This window comes from Cherax quadricarinatus, chromosome 27 (assembly GCF_038502225.1).
Source record: "Cherax quadricarinatus isolate ZL_2023a chromosome 27, ASM3850222v1, whole genome shotgun sequence".
NCBI lineage: Eukaryota > Metazoa > Arthropoda > Malacostraca > Decapoda > Parastacidae > Cherax > Cherax quadricarinatus.
Genome location: NC_091318.1, coordinates 18,227,938 through 18,255,004, shown reverse-complemented (window position 1 = coordinate 18,255,004; position 27,067 = coordinate 18,227,938). Strand labels below are relative to the sequence as shown.

At 39.3% G+C, this 27,067-nt stretch overlaps 1 protein-coding gene across 2 annotated transcripts; it reads left to right on the top strand.

Moving 5' to 3' along the window:
• Positions 1-2,309: 2,309 nt before the first annotated feature.
• LOC128691210 (guanidinobutyrase) lies at positions 2,310-23,769 on the top strand. 2 transcript variants are annotated; one of them, XM_070089055.1, is made up of 8 exons: positions 2,310-2,475; positions 11,361-11,659; positions 12,663-12,852; positions 17,207-17,327; positions 17,828-18,028; positions 19,568-19,712; positions 20,609-20,703; positions 22,962-23,769. In XM_070089055.1, exons 2-8 carry the CDS (start codon positions 11,377-11,379, stop codon positions 23,061-23,063), a joined length of 1,137 nt encoding a protein of 378 aa, XP_069945156.1. In that variant the 5' UTR covers positions 2,310-2,475; positions 11,361-11,376; the 3' UTR covers positions 23,064-23,769. The 2 variants fall into 2 exon arrangements, with proteins under 2 accessions (XP_069945156.1, XP_069945157.1); XM_070089056.1 differs by having other exon boundaries at positions 11,337-11,659.
• The last annotated feature ends 3,298 nt before the right edge of the window (positions 23,770-27,067 follow it).

Below are 27,067 nucleotides of genomic sequence, written 5' to 3'. Positions count from 1 at the left end.
GTTCCTCATCCTCATATCCGACATAGACAAGGATGTCAGCCACAGCACCGTGTCTTCCTTTGCTGATGACACCCGAATCTGCATGACAGTGTCTTCCATTGCAGACACTGCAAGGCTCCAGGCGGACATCAACCAAATCTTTCAGTGGGCTGCAGAAAACAATATGAAGTTCAACGATGAGAAATTTCAATTACTCAGATATGATAAACATGAGGAAATTAAATCTTCATCAGAGTACAAAACAAATTCTGGCCACAAAATAGAGCGAAACACCAACGTCAAAGACCTGGGAGTGATCATGTCGGAGGATCTCACCTTCAAGGACCATAACATTGTATCAATCGCATCTGCTAGAAAAATGACAGGATGGATAATGAGAACCTTCAAAACTAGGGAGGCCAAGCCCATGATGACACTCTTCAGGTCACTTGTTCTATCTAGGCTGGAATATTGCTGCACACTAACAGCACCTTTCAAGGCAGGTGAAATTGCCGATCTAGAAAATGTACAGAGAACTTTCACGGCGCGCATAACGGAAATAAAACACCTCAATTACTGGGAGCGCTTGAGGTTCCTAAACCTGTATTCCCTGGAACGCAGGAGGGAGAGATACATGATTATATACACCTGGAAAATCCTAGAGGGACTAGTACCGAACTTGCACACGAAAATCACTCACTACGAAAACAAAAGACTTGGCAGACGATGCACGATCCCCCCAATGAAAAGCAGGGGTGTCACTAGCACGTTAAGAGACCATACAATAAGTGTCAGGGGCCCGAGACTGTTCAACTGCCTCCCAGCACACATAAGGGGGATTACCAACAGACCCCTGGCAGTCTTCAAGCTGGCACTGGACAAGCACCTAAAGTCAGTTCCTGATCAGCCGGGCTGTGGCTCGTACGTTGGTTTGCGTGCAGCCAGCAGCAACAGCCTGGTTGATCAGGCTCTGATCCACCAGGAGGCCTGGTCACAGACCGGGCCGCGGGGGCGTTGACCCCCGGAACTCTCTCCAGGTAAACTCCAGGTAAACATAAAAGGCCCTAAAATCTGGAATTCATTACCTGTAAATATAAAAGAAACACTACCTGTTTATAAATTCAAGTCTCTTCTCAAAGATCACTTACTCACCCAAAACCAAATAAATACTGAATAACTGAACCTTATAAATTGTATATCTTAAATGTTTCTCACAATTATATCACATAAATGTTAAACCTAAAACCCAATCTAACTTTATTATTTTTTTAAATACACTACCTAACAGAATACTCCATTCTACTGAATGTACAACAATGCATGCAACCATATGACCTGTCTTTGTAATACTCACTTGTGCTTTATAGTTATCTGTTTACAATAATGTTTTATCACTGATTTCATCATTGCTTAGTTAATCTTAAGTTAATTTTAAGCCTGCCCGTAATGCTATGCATGTAAGTGGCTTTGGCATGCTGCTCTTACCTGTATTTTTTGTACCTCTGTTTGTATGCTTAAATTACTAAATAAATAAATAAATAAATAAATTAGATGAAGGCATTAGGCCGGAATGTTGTTGTAATTGGAGTACTGGCGTGCCAGTTTTAGGACTCACATACCATGTATTCGATTTATAGCCACTGAGCTTCGAGTAGTTCAGTACTCACCTATTTGTACTCACCTGTTTGTGGTTGCAGGGGTCGAGTCTTAGCTCCTGGCCCCGCCTCTTCACCGGTTGCTACTAGGCCCTCTCTCTCCCCGCTCCATGAGCTTTATCAAACCTCGTCTTAAAACTGTGTATGGTTCCTGCCTCCACTACGTCATTTTCTAGGCTATTCCACTGCCTTACAACTCTATGACTGAAGAAATACTTCCTACTATCTCTCTGATTCATTTGTGTCTTCAACTTCCAATTGTGGCCTCTTGTGTCTGTGTCCCCTCCCTGGAACATCCTGTCTTTGTCCACCTTGTCTATTCCACGCAGTATTTTATATGTCGTTATCATGTCTCCCCTGACCCTCCTGTCCTCCAGTGTCGTCAGGCCGATTTCCCTTAATCTTTCTTCATAGGACATTCCCCTTAGCTCTGGAACTAACCTTGTCGCAAACCTTTGTACTTTCTCTAGTTTCTTGACGTGCTTTATCAAGTGCGGGTTCCAAACAGGTGCTGCATACTCCAGTATGGGCCTGACATACACGGTGTACAGTGTGTGTGTGTGTGTGTGTTTCTTTTCTTTTGGGGAGGAAAAAGATGATGTTTACGTCGGTGTTGCTTTTGGAAGGTTGCCAAGAGAGCATCCAAGGTTATCTGACTGTCTGCCTGATCAAGTGTTTAGTTCACCACTCTTCCTTGTACAGGACACATCAAATATCACTTGCGATTTATTAACATTTTTTTTTCTACTTTACTCAATTCGTTGATTCTCGTTTTTTTTTATAGGGAATAATCTCAAGTATAAAACTTCAAATATTTTTACGTCTTTGTCAACAAAGTCAGGTAAGGAAAATAATTATAATTAATATTATTACATGCCCTGCACCTTACCCTTGGACAGTGTAAATGAAGGTGTACAGTTGTATTACCAAGTGTAGGAGAATATCAGGAGTGTAGGACAGTATTACTAGATGTATAGAGCAGTATAACCAAGTATAGGACAATATTACTGTGTGAAGAACAGTATTAATGGGTAAGACAAAATTACCAGGTATTACAGTATTAATAGGTGTGTTTGTGAAGGCTTACTCAGCCCTGTAACAACTTCAGACAGTATTACCCAGGCTGGCTCCTCCTCAGGTAAATTAATGAATAGAAAAAGAAATAATAACAGACAAACATAAACACTTTATTATATAGAAAATATAAAATATAAAACACTTAAATATGAAGTATTAATCCTACATTAAAGAAAATGAAAAATGAAAAATATAAATGATAACTGAATTCAACGCTAATATAAAACTTGGGTGTCTGGTGTTGGTGACACTGCGTGTTGTTGAAATTGTAGCCGTTGCTGATGATAGGGGGGGGGGGGGGATCACAGGTGTTGGTTCCAACCCACCGGTTCATTCTTCACAGTATAGTTTTTAGTTTAGTTTAATATGTTTATTATGCACCCCATACCCATCCTGTGGGCGGTAGTCAAGAGATTACAGAGGTACATAATTGGTCCAGGGACTGGACTCCAAAGTCTTGATAGCTGATCAAGTTACAGAGGCAATGAACTCACAATTTACAAAGGTAATGAACTCACAATTTACAAAGGTAATGAACTCACAATTTACAAAGGTAATGAACTCCAGGTAAGTCTGGTCACAATCATGACAAGCTACAAAGGTATTTACAGATTACAGAGGTACGTAATGGGTCCAGGGACTGGGCCCCCAAAGTTTTGATAGCTGAACTAGGTACAAAGGTAACGAGCTCACAAGTTACAAAGGTAATGAATTCTGTAGAATGGTTACTTACGTTTATACTTTGGCTACAATCATGAACAAATTATAGAGTAATGAGCAATTCACACTTCCACACCCGGTCACAACTGTAATGAGTTATTGGTGCAAATATTGATTGTTGAGTCACACACACCACACACACACACACACACACACACACACACACACACACACACACACACACACACACACACACACACTTTAGTTTAATATCTTTATGCACCCCATACCCATCCTGTGGGCGGTAGTCAAAAGATTACAAAGGTACATAATGGGTCCAGTGACTGGACCCCAACCAGTATAGCCGTGAGTATTATATCCCGATGACAGGAAAGCAGGTTCTTTACCACTGCAATGATGAGGGGTTACGTCCTGCAATTTCATACAGGTGCACAGGTAATTAAATCCAAAAAGGGGAAGTCTCAGGACGTTAGCCCATCTCCATCAGTTCTACTCGTTGATTGGCAGGTGACCCTCTCTGTCATCTAAGCTGGAAAGATAGACAGGTTACCCACTGCTTAAGAAATCACTCTCCATTATAAGTACAATACCTAAAAGATGTGGTGACTATTACAACAGTCAACTTAGAGCAAGACTGAAAGGACTAAGTTTATTATTGGTCAAAAGTGAAGTTTTTAACCAATAAATCCACTAGAAGACAAGGCAGGCATGTACTTACAGTAGTGCTGGGAGCTGTGAGTCTAGTGATAACTGTTTGGACCGGAGCCCCACACGTCACCTTTCGGGGGGGGGGGAAGAAGGAGGGGAAGGGATAGTGGGAGCTAGACTGACCCTACCTTAACAAGTAGCCGGCAATGAAACTATTGTTACTATATACTCCCTCGCTACTCCTATCTATTGAGCTTTTCCCTCACAGTGTTAGACAAAAATACCAGGTATTAAACAACATTAACAAGTGTGTAAGACAAAAATATCAGGTGTTAGACAGTATTAAGAGGTGTGTAAGACAAAATTACCAACTGTATGTAAGCTTATATTGTCACCCCAGAATAGGGCCCAATGTATATTCAATGTATATAATGTATTTTACCATTTTGTATAATGTTATATTGCTGATATTTTCAATATTAGCTTTATATAATTATTTGGCTTAGCTTATGTCAGTAGGTAGGATGTAACAATTTACACTTTACATTGTGCTCCCTTATTCGAGTGTTGAGTAGCTGCCCTTGAGTTGGCAAACTACCTTACTAACTGCAACCTCGCTTGTTTAATTGCTGGCTCCTTGCTGGAATAGCCGGGTGAGTCACGTGATGAGTCGCGTGATCGCACCCGCGTGGGGAGACACCTTGCCTTACTTGCTCATTCTCTTTCTTTGCTGGTGCTAGTCTGACCAACACCTCCCTCTCTTGTCTCTGGCTGTGTTTGTTATTTAGACTGTTTTGGTAGAGTATGTTTTCGGTAGCGAGACGAACCATGCTCCTCTCAATTCTGGGTAACTCTTCACAGAACATAGCCTAGACTAAGCGATTTTCGACGTTTTGCAGAGGTTGTGTGTCGCACTAACACTCTAATTTAGCTTCTGACACAATTTGTTCTGATATCTGCGTACAGTCATAGTCGGGGATTTGGTTATGCTGAACCTAGATTCAGTATTAAGGGAGTTTTGTGGTTTTTGTGGACGGTCTGTTGAAGGTCCCCAGTTAGGGTCGTTATTGTCTCCTTGTTCCATGCTGCTGCTGCTTGTGACTTTATTGCTCTTGGCGAATGGTCGCTGTACTGTTCAAGCAACCTGTTCTGATTGCCAGATTGCTCAGGAAGATAGATTATTTGAGGACGTTTAGTCAGTTACTGGTAAGTCGAGTCGAGTCTTGAGACATAGGGGAGTACTTAGAGTACATACACACACACACACACACACACACACACACATATATATATATATATATATATATATATATATATATATATATATATATATATATACATATACATATATAATATATACATATACATATATAATATATATATATATATATATATATATATATATATATATATATATATATATATATATATATATATATATATGTGTGTGTGTGTGTGTGTGTCGGGCCGAATATACAAAACTGCTCAATTAGCAAGAACTCATTTAAAATTAAGTCCTATCGATAATTTTCTCTTATACGTTTAAAGATATATTTTTTTCATTAATGTTAATGTAAAAATTTTTAATTTTGCACCAAAAGAATCTTAAAAAACTTACCTAACCTTATTATAACAAGAACAATTTATTTTAGCCTAACCCAACTAAATGTATTTTAGATTTGTTTACAATAATTTAATACTAAACAAAAACAGTGAAATATATTTTTTTCGTTAGATTCAGAATGATTTTGGCGAAATTATTGCATACACAAATTTTCACTTGTCCCATATGGCAAGATGATCGTTGCTATTTAAGCCAAGATCGCAAGTTCTGCCTATTCGGCACGACATATATATATATATATATAAATATATATAAAATGTCGTGCCGAATATGTAAAACTGGTCAGTTAGCAAGAACTCATTTAAAATTAAGTTCTTTCTAAAATTTTCTCTTATACGTTTAAAGATATATTTTTTCATTAATGTTAATGTAAAAATTTATAATTTTCCACCAGAAGAATCTTAGTATGGAAAATTACATTTACCTGGATGAGTCTCATTACATACATACAAGTAAATGGTAACAAAGATAATTAATATTTATCAAAGTTACAGAGACAAGTAGGAATTTTTAGGACACCTAGGTCGCAAAAATGTCCCCCTTCGATACTTACCATCTATCTCTCCACAAGTTGCTCTAGACCTATAGCAAATGAAATGTACATACACACCAGGAATTCTGGTAAAAATTATAATTTTTGTGGACTGTATATTAAAATTAATAAATGATTACATATACACATTTATTTAACAGAAGGAGAATTTATAATCATAACACTCACCAATTAGTCTGGAGATTACTGTGTATAATACTCAAAAACCTCCCCCTAACTAAATTTACGATGATAATACTGGCCAGAATTACAAACATAATTTAGATAGCTTATCTGAGGTTCCTGGAGCTGTCCTGTACATCGATTTAATGCTCAATTTATGCAGAAATGCACATCCAACAATTTCAGCTCCTATTTGAGAGGTGTAAACCCAATATAACCTCTAGAGCGACGAAAATTCTTCTTATTTTCACTAACGTTTTCTTGGCTCATTCAAAAAAACAATGGCGACTCTTCCTGGTCGTCACCTAAGGCGCCGAGATTCCCATTTTTTTAAATAATTTTTTTATTAAATACAATATATTTTATTAATTTACATACAAATACACTATTTTCGGAAAATATGCTATATATTTTCCACACTTAGAAAACTTACCTAACTTTATCATAACAAGTGCAATTTATTTTAGCCTAACCCAACTAAATATATTTTAAAAACGTTTACAATAATTTAATACTAAAGAAACACAATGAAATATATATTTTTCGTTTGCTTCAGAATGATTTTTGCGAAATTATTGCATACAGAAATTTTCGCTTGTCCTATATGGCAAGATGAACGTTGCTATTTAAGCCAAGATTGCAAGTTTTACATATTCGGCACGACATAAATATATATATATATATATATATATATATATATATATATATATATATATATATATATATATATATATATATATCTTGGGGTGAGTATAACACCAGGCACATCTCCTGAAGCGCACATCAACCAAATAACTGCCGCAGCATATGGGCGCCTGGCAAACCTCAGAACAACATTCCGACATTAGGCCCATATTAGAGTATGCGGCACCAGTTTGGAACCCACACCTAGCCAAGCATGTAAAGAAACTAGAGAAAGTGCAAAGGTTTGCAACAAGACTAATCCCAGAGTTAAGAGGTATGTCCTATGAGGAGAGGTTAAGGGAAATCAACCTGACGACACTGGAGGACAGGAGAGATAGGGGGGACATGATAACGACTTACAAATTACTGAGAGGAATTGACAAGGTGGACAAAGACAGGATGTTCCAGAGACTGGACACAGCAACACAGGGACACAGTTGGAAGCTGAAGACACAGATGAATCAAAGGGATGTTAGGAAGTATTTCTTCAGCCACAGAGTAGTCAGGAAGTGGAATAGTTTGGGAAGCGATGTAGTGGAGGCAGGATCCATACATAGCTTTAAGCAGAGGTACGATAAAGCTCATGGTTCAGGGAGTGAGACCTAGCAGTGACCAGTGAAGAGGCGGGGCCAGGAGCTTGGACTCGACTCCTGCAACCTCAACTAGGTGAGTACAACTAGGTGAGGTGAGTACATGTACTCATATACAACAGGCCTAGTGTCTAATCGACATGTGCCTAGGACAAAATGGTAACTAACACACACACACACACACACACACGCACACGTACTCATATACAACAGGCCTAGTGTCTAATCGACATGTGCCTAGGACAAAATGGTAACTAACACACACACACACACACACACACACACACACACACACACACACACACACACACACACACACACACACACGCAGACACACACATACAGACACACACATACAGACACACACACACAGACACACACACACAGACACACACACACAGACACACACACACACACAGACACAGACACACACACACAGACACACACACACAGACACACACACACAGACACACACACACAGACACACACACACAGACACACACACACAGACACACACACACAGACACACACACACAGACACACACACACACACACACACACACACACACACACACACACACACACACACACACACACACACACACACACACACACACACACACACACACACACACTCATGGGGCAGGGAGAGAGGGGACCTAGTAGCAATCAGCGAAGAGGCGGGGCCAGGAGCTGTGCCTCGACCCCTGCAACCACAAATAGGCGAGTACACACACACACACACACACACACTACACACTACACACACACACAACTCACACATACACACACTACTCACACACACATACACACTCTACTCACACACACATACACACACTACTCACACACACATACACACACTACTCACACACATACACACTACACACACACACACACACACACACACACACACATACACACACACACACACACACACTACACACATGCACACACACACTAGCATATACAGCAGGCCTAGTGTCTAATCGACATGTGCCTAGGACAAAATGGTAACAAAATGGTAACTAACACATGCACACATGTGGTAATGCTTTATTTACAGCTAGCAAAGTCAGGGTATTTCTCCAGAATGGTCTGTAATATACCACTGTGGATAAAATACTTTGCCATTTCTTGAACATTTCTGAGTGAGTTGTTTCTAAATTCATTAATTTGATCACACTCCAGTACATAATGACGCAAGGTGTGACAATAGTCCATCTGGCAAAGTTTACATTTCGTTTGGTCTACATCTGGTGGTGGTGATTTAACCTGCCATAGATACTTGTAACCCAGCCGGAGCCGAGCAGTAGTGACATCCAAGAGTCTGCTTATCTTGTTGGATGCACCATAGACATGTGGCTCCTCCTGCATGATGGAATGATGATAGATGGACTGACTTGTGTCAATCTCCCTAAGTCTTAAGTCAATAAAGTTCATTTGAAGTTCTTTTCGTATTATTGTTCTCAAACTGCTAACTGACAACCCAAGATTGTAATCTACCCCCTCTTTGAAAGCATACAGCTTAGCCAATTTATCAGTTCTATCATGCATCTGAAGACCAATGTGAGATGGAATCCACAGCATGTGCACTCTGACTCCACTGTCCACAATCTTACCATATCTATGTCTGGCTTCTGACACAAGCATGCCACAATTTATACTTAATGAGTTGAGAGCATTTATGGATGACAGAGAATTAGTTACAATTAAAGTGTCAACCTTAGATACATGGACACATTTGAGTGCAAGGAGTATGGCAAACAGTTCTGTTTGAAGGGTAGAGGCCCAGTTATTGATGCGTGCTCCAATTTCTTTATGAGAGCCATCACTCTGTGTGACAACAGCAGCACTACCAGCTGCACCAGTGGACTGGTGAACAGAACCATCGACGTAAATAATTTGTGAAAGAGTGTTCTGTGTGACTAAGTTATCAATACAGCTTAAGGCATCATGTCTGGCTTCAAGACGAAGCTTTGGTTGTGATTTAAGAAGAGTTTTGGGGGGAAATGGAGGAATGGTAGTTTAAAATGGGGTAATATCCCATGGAGCAGGGAAATGTCTCTGTTGTCTAACTTGATATAGATCATGTAGCTGGTTCATGCGGAGGTCGGTTCCAGTTTTTTCGATCCATCTGGAAGGATGTTCACCAGTGCTGAGGAAAGTTTGGAGGGCTTCTGTGCAGGGGTTTGAATGGGCTAGCCTAAACATATTGACCCCAATAAGGATATTTCTTTCAGTAACACGATCTCTAATGCTTGGAATATTAAGTTCTTTCCGCATATTTAAAATTTTGGCAGTACGAGGGCATCCTAGGATGATCCTCATTGCTTCGTTTTGCAGTTTTTCCAGCCCTCCAAGCTTCCAGTCAGACACGAGTGCAAGTAGTGGCGCCGCATAATCAACCAATGATCTAATATAAGCAAGATACATCATTTTCACAATTTTAACATTAGCACCATACCTGGGATGAAAACCTGCCACAACTCTAAGTGCTCTCAGCCTTTCTTTGTATTGGCGACAAAGTCTCGTTACAACAGGTCCAAGTAGTGGAACCTCAAAGCCTAGATACCTGTATCTGCTTACATATTCTAGAAGAGACCCATCATGCAACTGGATCTGACGAACTGTGCCTCTCTGCCGAGGAGGACGCCTGTTGAGTATCTTTGTTTTATCCCCTGAGATTATTAACCCCAGGTCCTGACACGAGGCTAGTACATGATTAAGAATGTTTTGGGTGTTGGAGAATCCGGTGGTGTGAATCATTATGTCATCAGCAAAACTAACCAGTCCTTGTGATGAATGGTTTGAAAAACCGACAAGTTGAAGATTGAGACACTTATGCAGCATATGGGAATCTTTATTCAGGAAACGTTTCGCCACACAGTGGCTTCATCAGTCCAATACAAAGAGGAAGGCGTAAGGAGAGGAGGAGAATGAGGTAATCAGTCCCTCAACCTGGAGTCGATGTGTTCAGTCCATCAATCTTGTAGAATGTACAGCATAGGGCCGTAGACGTGGCTTATATACTGTAGTGAGGTGACGTGAAGCAGATGGAGGCGGGGTCATAGTGGTACCATCCACTAGTCGAAGTAGGTCTTCGTCCAAAGGTTGAACAAGTGTTGAAGAATTCTTTGTAACAAGACCCCATGATGCTGCCGTGTCTGACAGTTGTGATGAATGGTTTGAAAAACCGACAAGTTGAAGATTGAGACACTGTCAGACACGGCAGCATCATGGGGTCTTGTTACAAAGAATTCTTCAACACTTGTTCAACCTTTGGACGAAGACCTACTTCGACTAGTGGATGGTACCACTATGACCCCGCCTCCATCTGCTTCACGTCACCTCACTACAGTATATAAGCCACGTCTACGGCCCTATGCTGTACATTCTACAAGATTGATGGACTGAACACATCGACTCCAGGTTGAGGGACTGATTACCTCATTCTCCTCCTCTCCTTACGCCTTCCTCTTTGTATTGGACTGATGAAGCCACTGTGTGGCGAAACGTTTCCTGAATAAAGATTCCCATATGCTGCATAAGTGTCTCAATCTTTAACCAGTCCTTCATTGGTACAACGTTTCACCTGCTGTGGGCTTTTTCAGTTACTTGAAAATGCCCACCTGTGGGTGAAACGCTGTATCAATAAAGATCTTCACACTTAACATCATCAACAGGTCTCAAAGATGTCATGATTGCAGGACAAACGCGACCACCATGTGGAGAAGTCTGCGGAGTGTGGTGGCAACAGGTTTGGGAGGCACCAGATGTGGAGTAGCAGGTGTGGGAGGTACCAGGTGTGCAGTAGTATTTGATGGAAGCAGCGTAAGTGTTGGAGGCAGCAAGTGTGGAGCAAATGTAGCCAGGTCCTTTCACCTCTCCGTCACTTGTCAAGCCAGCTCAAGAAACAATCTTAACAAACCGCTGACCGTAGATGAAATGACACGTCTAGGAGGCATCGCTTCCTTCATGCGGCTACCCGTCCAGAGCGACACGCAAGGTAACTAACTATATTGGGTCTATTTATTTGTATTAATATGAAAGTGAGTGTACACTGTACAGCTTCCAGCCTGTACACACACAGGAGCCAGGGTCAGGAGCTAGGACTCGACCTCTGCAACCTCAACTAGGTGAGTACACAAAAATTGCTCAGTCCAGGCGATTAGTACTGATTTTCGACACATAAGGAAGAAGACTGTCAGTAAAGGCAATTAGAAAAAATCCTCATTGTACTCAAAATGAATTTCTTTTTCGAGAGATGTAAATTTTTTTCACGAACTCGGAAGTTTTTAATAGGATGATTACTAGTGACGAACAATGAGTTATTTACTTTGTGCCAAACAAAATGGCAAATCTTGCAAATTAAACATTCTACTTCAGCACTCTCAAAGAAATTAATGCAGGTTACCTCAGTAGGTCATGACATTACAGAGGCAGCAGGTGTATTTGACTGAAGAAGTCTACTGAGTAGGCGATACAAAAGACATCTTCCAAATTTCATCTCGTATCTATTAGTTGTGAGTGAGAAGGGTTGGATTCCAGAGGGACCTGCCTTCTTGCTTCTACTAGTTAATCCCGTCCCTTGCAACATCTTCGAGATCTTCCATCTCACCTTCGACAGTATTTAAGATTCCATTCTCATGCTTCAATCAGGACCCCGGTCTTGGTGTCAGGATGCAGTTCCTGTCGAATCAAAGACACACATTCAGCTTCATATCTTTCCAGACCATGGAGCTGAACTTTTCTCCAGGCTCAGGGACTGACCATCTCAAATATTTTTTCTCCAAGTTGATAAACTGATTTCATCTTCATTTCACTACTACACCTGCTGCCTCTGTATTTGACTAAAGAAGCCTAGTGTGTAGGAGAAGCGTTTCAACAATAAAGATACCCAACTGTTGCACATGTGTTGTAATCAATATACGGTGCACCCAACTGTAGAGATAATATACTTAACTGCAGATAAAGTACCTAAATGTGTAGGTAATAAAGAGATATATCAGGTTTGGACGCGTGTTTCGTGGGTGTTCCTCTGGATATTGGTGCGTCTAACAGGAGTGGAACACGTCTGGGACCTCGTCAGATCCGCTGTGAGTCAGTCCTCCTGAAGCCTTACAACTCTGCCACTGGTGCAGCCCCATACGACTGCCTAAACGTGGCAGACGTCGGTGATGTATTCATTAATATCTTCAAGTATGTTACCTCACCACTTCTTCCATCTCTCTTCAGAATAATTCACAACATTCCTACAAACTGGAAATAGAAATTGGAAAAATATTGGTCCGTCCATGACATTTCACTGGTCACGAGGGGTAATGGTCCAGGATGGACCAAATATCGTATATTTTTATTTTCAGTTTGTAGATTTTTTTTTGCTTTATTCTAGCCATGGTACTGTGCATTTAAATTCATAAAAAACATAAAACTGGAGGAACACTGCAGCAGGCCTCCTGGTCTATTTATGAAGGGATTCAGAGAAACCGGCAGGCTGGACTTCAGTCATGGAAAGGGAAAGGACGGGTGTTAATGTTGCAGTTTTATAACTGTAGTGTAAGTGATGGAGTGAAGGACGGTGGAAGTTTTTTTTTTCGGGCCGCCCTACCTTGGTGGGAAACGGCCGATGTGTTAACAGATAAAATTGGTCAGTTAGCAAGAACTCTTTTAAAATTAAGGCCTTTCTATAAATTTCTCTAATACGTTGAAAGATATATTTTTTTCATTTATGTTAACGTAAAAATTAATAATTTTGTACCACAAGAACCTTAGATAATTTACGTAACCCTATCATAACAAGCGTAATTTAATTTAGACTAATCCAACTAAATATACTTTAGATAAGTTTACAATAATTTAATAATAAACACAATGAAATATATTTTATCGTTAGGTTCAAAATTATTTTTGCGAAATTATTGCAGGCACAAATTTTCGCTTGCCTTATTCGGCAAGAAGAGCATTAATATTTAAGCCAAAATCTCAATTTTTACCTATTCGGCACGACACACACACTATATCTGTCTATATATATATATATATATATATATATATATATATATATATATATATATATATATATATATATATATATATATATATATATATATATATATATAATGTCGTGCCGAATATGTAAAACTGGTCAGTTAGCAAGAACTCATTTAAAATTAAGTCCTTTCTAAAATTTTCTCTTATACGTTTAAAGATATATTTTTCATTAATGTTAATGTAAAAATTTTTAATTTTGCACCGAAAGAATCTTAGAAAACTTACCTAACCTTATTATAACAAGAACAATTTATTTTACCCTAACCCAACTAAATATATTTTAGATTTGTTTACAGTAATTTAATAATAAACAAACACAGTGAAATATATTTTTTTCGTTAGGTTCAGAATGATTTTGGCGAAATTACTGCATACACAAATTTTCACTTGTCCTATATGGCAAGATGGCAAGATGAACGTTGCTATTTAAGCCAAGATCGCAAGTTCTGCCTATTCGGCACGACATATATATATATATATATATATATATATATATATATATATATATATATATATATATATATATATATATATATATATATATATATATATATATATATATATATATACATATATATATATATATATATATATATATATATATATATATATATATATATATATATATATACATATATATATATATATATATATATATATATATATATATATATATATATATATGTATATTATTATTATTATCACACTGGCCGATTCCCACCAAGGCAGGGTGGCCCGAAAAAGAAAAATTTTCACCATCATTCACTCCATCACTGTCTTGCCAGAAGGGTGCTTTACACTACAGTTTTTAAACTGCAACATTAACACCCCTCCTTCAGAGTGCAGGCACTGTACTTCCCATCTCCAGGACTCAAGTCCGGCCTGCCGGTTTCCCTGAACCCCTTCATAAATGTTAATTTGCTCACACTCCAACAGCACATCAAGTATTAAAAACCATTTGTCTCCATTCACTCCTATCAAACACGCTCACGCATGCCTGCTGGAAGTCCAAGCCCCTCGCACACAAAACCTCCTTTACCCCCTCCCTCCAACCTTTCCTAGGCCGACCCCTACCCCGCCTTCCTTCCACTACAGACTGATACACTCTTGAAGTCACTCTGTTTCGCTCCATTCTCTCTACATGTCCGAACCACCTCAACAACCCTTCCTCAGCCCTCTGGACAACAGTTTTGGTAATCCTGCATCTCCTTCTAACTTCCAAACTACGAATTCTCTGCATTATATTCACACCACACATTGCCCTCAGACATGACATCTCCACTGCCACCAGCCTTCTCCTCGCTGCAACATTCATCACCCATGCTTCACACCCATATAAGAGCGTTGGTAAAACTATACTCTCATACATTCCCCTCTTTGCCTCCAAGGACAAAGTTCTTTGTCTCCACAGACTCCTAAGTGCACCACTCACCCTTTTCCCCTCATCAATTCTATGATTCACCTCATCTTTCATAGACCCATCCGCTGACACGTCCACTCCCAAATATCTGAATACATTCACCTCCTCCATACTCTCTCCTTCCAATCTGATATCCAATCTTTCATCACCAATCTTTTTGTTATCCTCATTACCTTACTCTTTCCTGTATTCACTTTTAATTTTCTTCTTTTGCACACCCTACCAAATTCATCCACCAACCTCTGCAGCTTCTCTTCAGAATCTCCCAAGAGCACAGTGTCATCAGCAAAGAGCAACTGTGACAACTCCCACTTTATGTGTGATTCTTTATCTTTTAACTCCACGCCTCTTGCCAAGACCCTCGCATTTACTTCTCTTACAACCCCATCTATAAATATATTAAACAACCACGGTGACATCACACATCCTTGTCTAAGGCCTACTTTTACTGGGAAATAATTTCCCTCTTTCCTACATACTCTAGCTTTAGCATTCAGGTCCCCTACCACAATTACTCTCTCACTTGGTTCAAAGGCTCCTATACATTCACTTAACATCTCCCAAAATCTCTCTCTCTCCTCTGCATTCCTCTCTTCTCCAGGTGCATACACGCTTATTATGACCCACTTCTCGCATCCAACCTTTACTTTAATCCACATAATTCTTGAATTTACACATTCATATTCTCTTTTCTCCTTCCATAACTGATCATTCAACATTACTGCTACCCCTTCCTTTGCTCTAACTCTCTCAGATACTCCAGATTTAATCCCATTTATTTCCCCCCACCGAAACTCCCCTACCCCCTTCAGCTTTGTTTCACTTAGGGCCAGGACATCCAACTTCTTTTCATTCATAACATCAGCAATCATCTGTTTCTTGTCATCCGCACTACATCCACGCACATTTAAGCATCCCAGTTTTATAAAGTTTTTCTTCTTCTCTTTTTTAGTAAATGTCTACAGGAGAAGGGGTTACTAGCCCATTGCTCCCGGTATTTTAGTCGCCTCATACGACACGCATGGCTTACGGAGGAAAGATTCTTTTCCACTTCCCCATGGACAATAGAAGAAATAAAGAGGAACAAGAGCTATTTAGAAAAAGGAGAAAAACCTAGATGTATGTATATATATATGCATGTGCGTGTCTGTGAAGTGTGACCAAAGTGTAAGTAGGAGTAGCAAGATATCCCTGTTATCTAGCATGTTTATGAGTATATATATATATATATATATATATATATATATATATATATATATATATATATATATATATATATATATATATATTATATGTATTATATGTATATATATAATCGAGTGCTCCATTGATAAAAAAGGTACGAAGTGCTATCAAAATGCTTCCAGACTGGAATTTTCATGCGGTTCCTAGGTAAAATATGGCGGCATCGCAGGTCAACCTGCGCAGTACGCTCCTGTGTGAAGTAATGTGGCGAGTTTCAATGTGGTTGGTTATTCCGTTCAGGTAAGACAGGCATTTTTTGTCGTGTTATCAGCGCGTGGCTGCGATTTTTTGTGTAACAGAAAGGAATCTTTAAAAGAAACAACAGAATGTGTATGTGTGAAGCTCTGCTTCAAGTTGGTAAAATGGCTGTTGAAACTCACAAAATGCTTCAGCAAGCATTCGGTGATGAAGCACGGGTCGAACACAGTGTTCTGAATAGTTTTTTAAGTTCAAAACAGAACGAACGTCAGTTAAGAAATAAACACTGGTCGTTCATCAACATTAAAAACTCATTTTCCGGCGAAAAAGTACTTGGCGGTCGTCCCTCACCCTCCCTGCTCCCCAAATCTAGCCCCCGGTGACGTGGATGAGATTCAAGCAGAATCGCAGGCCACGCTAGACGTAGTTAGGAAAGAATTGTTACAGAAATTTTTCGAGAAGTTGCAGAGACGCTGGGATCTGTGAATAGCCTTTTAGTGAGAGTACTTCGATGGAGAACCTCCACCATGTGATGAAGTAAGCCTATATATATTTTTTCGCTGCAGTCCTGGAACTTTTTGATAGCACCTCGTATGTTGCAAAATAGCAGACACTGAAGGTGCCATGGCCCATCCACAGCTTACCTGAGGCGTGCAACAACATCAGGGATCGCTATATGGAACTCCTCAGCACTGGCTGTATTCCTTTGACGATGGGCGGCGACCACACTATAACTTACCCCATCCTACAGGCCATCAAGGTAACCCTCACTAACTGTACATACATAACCATTCTTTTATTACAAGGGGGAAAGAAAGGGACCTCAAAATGCATATATCATTCTAAGAGCGCCTATCAGGAATGATTTAGATTTTATTACAAGGGGGAAAGAAAGGAATCTCAAAATGCATATGTCTTTCCAAGAGCGCCTAGCAGGAATGATTTAGATTAAAAAAAAAAATCTCATGGCAAGACTTAGTATACTTATGTTTAAACATCGTTGCCACCACCTTCCTTTGATGGTTCATTACCATTGTAACATGTTCAGCTATCAAAACTTTGGGGTGCAGTCCCTGGACCCATTATGTACCTCTGTAATCCTTTGACTACCGCCCACATGATGGGTAAGGGGTGCATAATAACCATATTAAACTAACGAACACCACCTTCCTTTGATGACATCCTCGCTTCATGGAGTTATCCTAGTTTAAATATGTATAGATATATTTAAGTGTAGCGTGTATTACTTCTTGTGTACAGGCTCAGAGAGGGAGGGTGGGACTGGTGCATGTGGATGCTCATCCTGATGTATCAGACATCACCCTAGGAGCCAAGATCAACCATGGATCACCCTTCAGAAGAGCGCTCGAGGAAGACCTCATAGACCCCCACGCCACCTTCCAGATTGGTCTGAGGGGTTCTTGTCATGCACAGGATGGTAACGCCTGGCAGATAAACCAGGTAAATTTACTTGTATTTATGTTAAGTTATTAAACTCGTGTGGGTCATTCAGCGTCAGTAAGGGTGGAGATTATTATGTTATATATGTGGAGCGATAACCCATATGGATAATTAAGCTCAAGATGTTATGGAGCCTTCATTCTCTGTCTGCCAATCGCGAGACAGTCATGCTACTCTCGCAGCAAGAGTTCAACAAGGATAACCTGGGATAACCCAAGAAAGGTAGACATAGTAACTGGGAACTGAGTGATAGACATTCAGTCTTTTAAGAATATCCTGAAATACACAGGTTAAGGTAACTGCAACTATCATACCTAGCAACATATAGGTGATGGCGACTGTTATACTTACTAGCAGCATGTGTAAGCTGCCCAGGAAAACTAAAGTTATTCCTAATGATAGAAGACACTCAGGCTTATCATATCTAGGAATACAGTTATTATTACAATATTTAGTATGTGTTTGTTGCAGGGTAGGTAAATATGATAGTAGGTAAACATGTAGGGATCTTTACATAGAATCTTCTCTTCTGGTACTTTCTGGAACATTTTCTGATGTATAGTAGTGTAGGGTGACAATATATATATATATTAATACGTAGAGAGTTACATAAAACTTGTGTGTGTGGGTGTATTAATCACAAAGGTAACATTATTTTATATGTCACTAGATTAGTTGATAGTGATTAGATGTGATTTTGGGCAGACTGTCACTTTTCAATATTCTGTAACTTGCTTTCTGTTATTTGGTTGATGTGCCTCTCAGGAGATATGCTCGGTATTATACTCGCCCCAAGATCCTTTGCCTTAAGTGAGGTTTGCATTCTTTTGCCCCCCTAGCCTGTACTCTAAAGTCTTCTTTGCCCTTCTCTAATCTTCATGACCTGCTGTCCCTATTCACCTAACACTAAAATAGTCGACTCTTGTGTCGTATCCTGGGACAAAATTTGCCTAATTTGCCTGAAATGCTCTGCATAACAAGGGCCTTTCTATATCGTAATATGTCTTTGATGTCGGCTAGGCCTATATACGTATCTCACGGAGAGGCGCCCAGCTCCACTCAGAGAATTGTCTGATTTCAATTTCCCATATTCTATTGGACTGTCCTGTCTATCAACGAGCACGCAGAATTTTCCTCCGAAGTACTCTAACGCCCTTTCTTTACCTTCCCTTCTTGCTGACGGCCACACCTTTGACATAGACTTCCCCTTTGACATTTTTAATAATCGATTTATTACACAAACTTTGATAATCCATCCTCTAGCACTCCTCACAGCCCTTTCTAACTCTCTGTTATCCTCTCCACCCTTGTTATTCTATGATCCTGCACTACTCCCTGCCCTGCTTCGCTGTATGACCCTCGTAGGTTTAGCGCTTCTTTTGATTATAACAATAATAATGTATACGTTGTACATATACTTGTAGAAATAAAGATTTATTATTATCATTATTATAATTATTATTATTATTATTATTATTATTATTATTATTATTATTATTATTATTATTATTATTATCTTAAAACTCAAAAACCTGGCAGGGTTTCCGCGTAGTATCAGCTGAGGAGTGCTGGCACAAGTCTCTGGTGCCACTCATGGAGGAGGTGAGAGCCAAGATGGGTGACAAACCAGTCTACCTCTCCTTTGATATTGATGGTATTGATCCTGGCTTCTGTCCTGGCACTGGTAAGTTGACCATTCTGGTACGCATATAGAGCGTCGTGGTTTAAAACCACAAGTTGGGAACACACGCTGGTTCACTAATTAAATTTATCAGATAACTCCAGTCCTGCTGGAAGTTTATCATGTGTAAGAATATTCCAGACTACCTGGAGATAATATCACGAGCAAAAAACGTTAGTAAGACGACTCTATCCCTGATATCTTGATAACAATATAAACTGTGCTCTGTACTTAACATTCCAGCTTATCAATGATATGTTCTGATTTGTCGAACGTCATGCTAAACCTGTTTATCAAGTTTCTTGATTAAGATAACTGGCGACTAAATTCTTTAGAAAAGGTGTAAAAAAATATAGGCATTCTAGTATAACATTAACATCTATAAGAATTTCTTTAAATTGAAGTACAACTAAAATATGACTCGCTAGAGACAACTACAAATAGAACTGTTTTATTATTAGTTTTTCATTTGTTATAAATAGTTCATTACTATTATAACTTCCTTAGCTAACAATGTTTGGGCCATAAGATAACATGAGCAATTCAAATCAACATATAAGTTTCACTGTAATATTTTGTGACTGATTTCATGTCCGCTTAAATAACTCATTACGACTGTAACCAGATATAAACATGTAAAAACTTCATTAAAACTGTAACTTGCTTAGCTATTAAAACTTTGGGGTCCAATCCCTGGACCCATTTTATGCCTTTGTAATCTTTTGACTATCGCCCACAGAATGGGTAAGGGGTACATAATTCAGTTAACAAACTAACTTAAGTACCGTAGTTGGGTACTTATCGGGATATACACATGATATGGATAACGACAGATAATAGACTAATATTGACTGTGCATTAATGAATACCTAAAACTCAAAAATCTTTCTGTATTGCAGGTACTCCAGAAATAGGAGGGCTGACTACTATACAAGCACTGGAGATCGTCCGAGGATGTCGGGGACTAAACTTAGTAGGATGCGACCTAGTGGAGGTGAGTCTCCGGGTGAAGGATAGCTGTACATACCTATTATTCCGAGGAAGTTCACAAACTGTTGATTGACTGTCGTCCAGTGATAAGTTAGTCACACATTCCGGTCCAGTGATAGGTTAGAGGCACACATTCCGGTCCAGTGATAGGATAGAGGCACACATTCTGGTCCAGTGATAGGTTAGAGGCACACATTCCGGTCCAGTGATAGGTTAGAGGCACGCATTCCAGTCCAGTGATAGGATAGAGGCACATATTCTGGTCCAGTGATACGTTAGAGATCCACAACCTAGTCTAGTGATAGACTTAAGGTCAATAACATGGTCTAGTTTTAGGATAAAAGTTCATAACCTGGGCCAGTGGTAGGCCAGACGTCCACAACCTGGTCTGGTGTTATGCCAGAGGTCCCCAACCTGTCTGGTGATAGTTGGTTAGAGACAATCTCGCAAGTGATATATTAAAGATACGCATCCTAGTCCATTGATAAATTAAAGCTACGCAACCTAGTCCACGGAGTTCCATGAGTTTGGGCCTGGGGCAGAGTAAATGGGCATGTCATTTATCGCCTTTTCGATAATATCAAATAGGTTTGAATCCACCAAATTTTGTGGCGCTCATAAAAAATCATTTAGGTCTTCGACTCTCAGCCTCGTTAGCAGCTCGCTAAAAACCGAGTCATATTGGGACTTGAGTAGCTCACTCATTTCCTTGCTGTCATTTGCGTAGGACCCGTCTCGTCTTAAGTAGGGGCCCAATACTGGATGTTGTTCTCGACTTAAATTTGGCATGAGAAAGGAAATATTTTGGGTTTCTTTCAATTTCATTTATGGCTTTTAGTTCTCTCCACGTTTCTTGACTCCTGTAAGAGTCCTTCGATGTTTACTGTGACCAGTGCTTCCCTTCGTATTACAGATATATAGGCCACTTTTAGTCGCTCTGTTATTCTTTGCCTTCGCCTGTATAGGGAGCACGTTTCTCTTTCTAGTTTACATCTTCTCTTCATTTTCCTTAAAGGAATATGCCTTGAGCATACCTCGAGTGCCACATTGTTAATTTGTTCTAAACATATATTTGAATCCGTGTTTCAATCAATTTTTATTTCCTTGTAATATTATATTGAGATTATGAAATTACAAAAATGAGTTGTAGTGCAAAGAGAGCCACTTGTGGAAAATACTGTATATATTTTCCAGAAATTCAGTATTTATATGTATATAGATGGCCATACTGTATTTAATAACATTTATGTCATAGAAAATGGGAAACTGAGCCTGGGGAGAAGGGACAGTCGCCATTTTATTTGAATTTGGATTAGAAACGTTGGTGTAATGGGAAGAATATTTCGTGCTCTAGAGGTTAAAATTGGGCTGACACCTCTCAAATAGATGTTGGATGTGCATTCCTGCATAATTTGAGATATCAGGCGACTGGACAAGACAGCTCCAGGAACCCCAGCTAAGTCATATCTATATTATGTTTATAGTTCTGGCCAGTATTATTATCATAAATGTAGACAGGGGAGTTTTCTGAGTATGATACACTTTAATCTCCAGTCAAATTGGTGAGTGTTATGATTAAGATATTCTCCTTCTGTTATGTAAATGTGTGTATATATAACCCTTTTTTAATTTTAATATACAGTCCACAAATTTATATATTTACCAGAATACCTGGTGATGTATTTTTCATTTGTAATTAATAGGTCCAGAGCAACTTGTGGATATGACAGTGGTAGGTATCGAAGGGGGACATTTTTTGCGACCTAGATGTCCCAAATTCCTACTTGTCTGATAAATAATAATTATCTATGTTCATTTACTGTTATGTATATAATGATGCATTCAGATAAATGCAATTTTCCACACCACTATCATGCCTAGGCATTATGGGCAGACTTAATTTAATGGCTCACAGAATACATAATACTCAAGAAATTGAACATAGTTTAAGTTTTACATCTTGTTTATTTATAGTACACAGTAATTTTACTCAAATTACAATAGTTTCAGTAGTAAATATTGAAATTATATTATGAGAATATAACATTGTGAGTTTTTGAAAGTAGTTTACAGTATGAGAATGCTACAGTTGGGTGTAAGGCAGTACTGTTTTGGGTAGGTATTTATACTACAAGGTAGGGTATATATCTGTGTACTATAAATAGGGTAACTTCCCAGTTTATATCATTTAGGACCTGGTTCACTTGGTCCCACTTTTTGTTTTTGTTATTGAAGTTGAATTTATATATTATGCTGTTTCAGGTATCTCCTCCATATGACTTCGAAGGAACGACTGCTCTTACTGGCGCTAACCTGCTCTTCGAAATGCTGTGTGCTCTCCCGGGAGTAACTGCCAACAAATAGCATATCTCGTAGCTTTATAATAAACAGAAATTGTGGTTTATTAAGGTCAGCAATAATACAAATTAAGTGCATATTTTTGTAACTACAAACCAGTGAAGGTTATATTCATAAAAACACAGTCAGAACTAAACCCAATATGGTACTAGGGAAAGTGAACAATTTTGTAATACCTTGAGTAGGTGGCCAGGCCTCAAATATTACGCAGCAGTAAAGTAGTGGAACGGATTGGTTGAACATTTCCATATCACTCGTAGCATGAACCAGTTCTAGAAGAGAACTAAAAGGTTCCTAATGAATGAAACCATAGAAAAAGAGAAAAATGATTTCTGATAGTGAACATTCGATTTAATGTTCATGTAAATTACTCAGTTTACTTTATTCTTGTAATTCTGGTTTCCCTTCAAAACAAATAAAACTTTATTCTTGTTTTATATTCTTTTATGGTAAGTGATTTTCACACAGTTGAGTTACTTAGTTGTTTTATTTTTATGGTTAAAATCATGACCGATTTCTATTGCATCTAATAGTTAGGCTTCTAGTAATAAGGTATTACAAGGACCCCAGTGGAAATAAGTCACTTTGACTTTTGAGGTTATCCTAAGTAATTTACACGTATGTTATTATGTAAGACAATTGTGATCACCATGCTGCTCAAATCATTGTTACATTGTATCAATTTCTATTCCAATAAAGTGTACTTGACAGATGTTTTGATGATTAATATAATGCACCCAACTGTATGTCAAGAACATAGAAAGTGGTTAAGTTAATCTAATATCTTTATTATGCATCCCATATAGTGCCGGATTTACCTATAGGCCTGGCATGCTGAAGCATAAGGCCTCAAAATCTAGGAGGCCTCTGGCCAAAGTGTATTATATTTTTGACACTGTCATAGGCCTTTCTTATACATGCTGTCATAATGCACTGTAGTCTCTAAACAAGCCTTCAGTAATGTTTCTTGCACTCCATCTCAGAATAATACTGTCTTAAGCCAATAACTCGACATTAGCATTGATTTCTGTGTTGATTTTCTCCTTCCAAGAAAGCAGTGAGATAGATAAGTTGACTGAGGCCCTCAGTTATTTGTACCCTGATGTTAATCAGAAGGGTGATACCAAGTTTCAAGCTAACACACTTTTGCAGAAAATGGAAGAACTGGAATTTGTTTATGATGCATTTTTGGACCCGTGTGCTAGGTCAGTTTCACAAGGCCAGCAAAGCCATTCAGAAATTAGAATTGTTTTTGAGTACTTGTGCATGTTTGTGCAGTTCACTTCAGGATTTGATGAGCTTGAGCAGCAAGCGAAGGCCACCTTGCCAAACGTTAACTCCAGAACTGTCACAAGGAGACAAGAGTAAGGAAATGATGTAAATGCTTCTGGTCCTGATGCCTTAGATGAATTCTCTTCAAGAGATAAGTTTAGGATAAAATCCTGTGTTCCTACACTCAGTGCAGTTGAAGCCAATTTAAGAAGAGCTACAGTGTAAAGTGATTTTGCACAAATGTTTAACTTTCTTGTTAATCTGACAGTATCTAAGCAAGAAGTTCAGCAAGGTGTTGAACTGCTGGTGGTAGCATACCCAGATGATGTTCACCTGAAACTTACTGATGAACTTTTGCATTTCCACTTGTACGTGAGACAAAGCCATAGGCCTACAGAAAAGCAGTCACTGTTTCATACAGACATTTATCAAATTATATATAAGGAAAAAATTCCGATGGCCTTCCCTAATGTGGGAGTAATCCTGCTACTATTTCTTAGCTTAATGGTGACTAACTGCTCGGGAGAGATGTCTTTTTTAAGCCTCAAAAGAATTGAAAGTGAATTAAGAGCCATAATGTCTCAAGAGAGGTTGTCCACACCGAGCATTCTGTGCATTCAAAGTGACATACATAAACAATTTTGATGAACTTTTGGATGATTATGCTATGAGGAAGGCTAGAAAAAAGCTATTTTTAGTCTTTAGTGTATTTGATGATTGTAGTTTATAGTTTTAGTGTATTTGATGACTGTAGTTTATAGTTTTAGTGTATTTGATGATTGTAGTTTAGTCTTATTGTCTTTGATGATTGTAGTTTATTTCTTGATATCTATTTTTAAACAATATATGTAGGGGAAGGAAGGCGGGGCTTCCAAGACCACAACAATGTATCTACCTCATCTGCTGTGTGGGTGTGTGTGAGGGTGTGTGTGAGGGTGTGTGTGTGTGTGTGTGTGTGTGTGTGTGTGTGTGTGTGTGTGTGTGTGTGTGCGTGCGTGTGTGTGGGTGTGTGTGAGGGTGTGTGTGAGGGTTTGTGTGTGTGTGCGTGTGTGTGTGTGTGTGTGTGTGCGTGTGTGGGTGTGTGTGTGCGTGTGTGGGTGTGTGTGTGTGTGTGTGTGGGTGTGTGTGTGTGGGTGTGTGTGAGGGTGTGTGTGTGGGTGTGTGTGAGGGTGTGTGTGTGTGGGTGTTGGTGTGTGGGTGTGTGTGTGTGGGTGTGCGTCCTTGTGTGTATGCATATATTTGTACGCTCGTGTGCACATGTCCGTGCGTGCGCCCTCGTGTGTGTATGTGCGCGCGCGCGCTAGTGTGGGTGTATGATCCACTTAATATTTGTATTTATAACTCATTACAATTGTGACCAGGTGTGGACGTATCAGTGGTTCATTACTTTGTAATTTGTTCATGACTGTAACCATGTATAGGAGTGAAGCTGATTCATTACCTCTGTAACTTGCCATGATTAGTGACCAGATCTACCTGGAGTTCATTACCTTTGTAACTAGTTCAGCTATCATAACTTTGGGGTCCAGTCACTGGACCCATTATGTACCTTTGTAATCTTTTGACTACCGCCCACAGGATGGGTATGGGGTGCATAAAGATATTAAACTAAAGTGTGTGTGTGTGTGTGTGTGTGTGTGTGTGTGTGTGTGTGTGTGTGTGTGTGTGTGTGTGTGTGTGTGTGTGTGTGTGTGTGTGTGTGTGTGGTGTGTGTGACTCAACAATCAATATTTGCACCAATAACTCATTACAGTTGTGACCGGGTGTGGAAGTGTGAATTGCTCATTACTCTATAATTTGTTCATGATTGTAGCCAAAGTATAAACGTAAGTAACCATTCTACAGAATTCATTACCTTTGTAACTTGTGAGCTCATTACCTTTGTACCTAGTTCAGCTATCAAAACTTTGGGGGCCCAGTCCCTGGACCCATTACGTACCTCTGTAATCTGTAAATACCTTTGTAACTTGTCATGATTGTGACCAGACTTACCTGGAGTTCATTACCTTTGTAAATTGTGAGTTCATTACCTTTGTAAATTGTGAGTTCATTACCTTTGTAAATTGTGAGTTCATTACCTCTGTAACTTGCTCAGCTATCAAAACTTTGGAGTCCAGTCCCTGGACCAATTATGTACCTCTGTAATCTTTTGACTACCGCCCACAGGATGGGTATGGGGTGCATAATAAACATATTAAACTAAACCTCATCTGCTAGGAAAATGATAGAATGAATAATGAGAACCTTCAAAACTAGGGACGCCAAGCCCATGATGATGCTCTTCAAATCGCTTGTGCTCTCTAGGCTGGAATACGGCTGTACACTAACGGCTTCTTGCAAGACTGGAGACATTGCAGACCTGGAGAGTGTACTACGAACTTTCACGGCTTACATAAGTGCGATAAGGCACTTAATTACTGGGAACGGTTGAAAGTACTTGATCTGTATTTCCTGGAACGCAGGAGAGAGAGATACATGATAATATACACTTGGAAGGTCCTGGAGGGACTGGCACTAAACCTGCACACGGAAATCACTCCCTATGAAAGCAAAAGACTCGGCAGGAGATGCAATATTCCTCCGATGAAAAGCAGAGGCGCCACGAGTACTTTGAGAGACAACACAGTAAGTGTCCGGGGCCCAAGACTGTTCAACTGCCTCCCAGCATACATAAGGAGTAACAATAGACCCCTGGCTGTCTTCAAGAAGGCACTGGACAGGCACCTAAAGTCAGTACC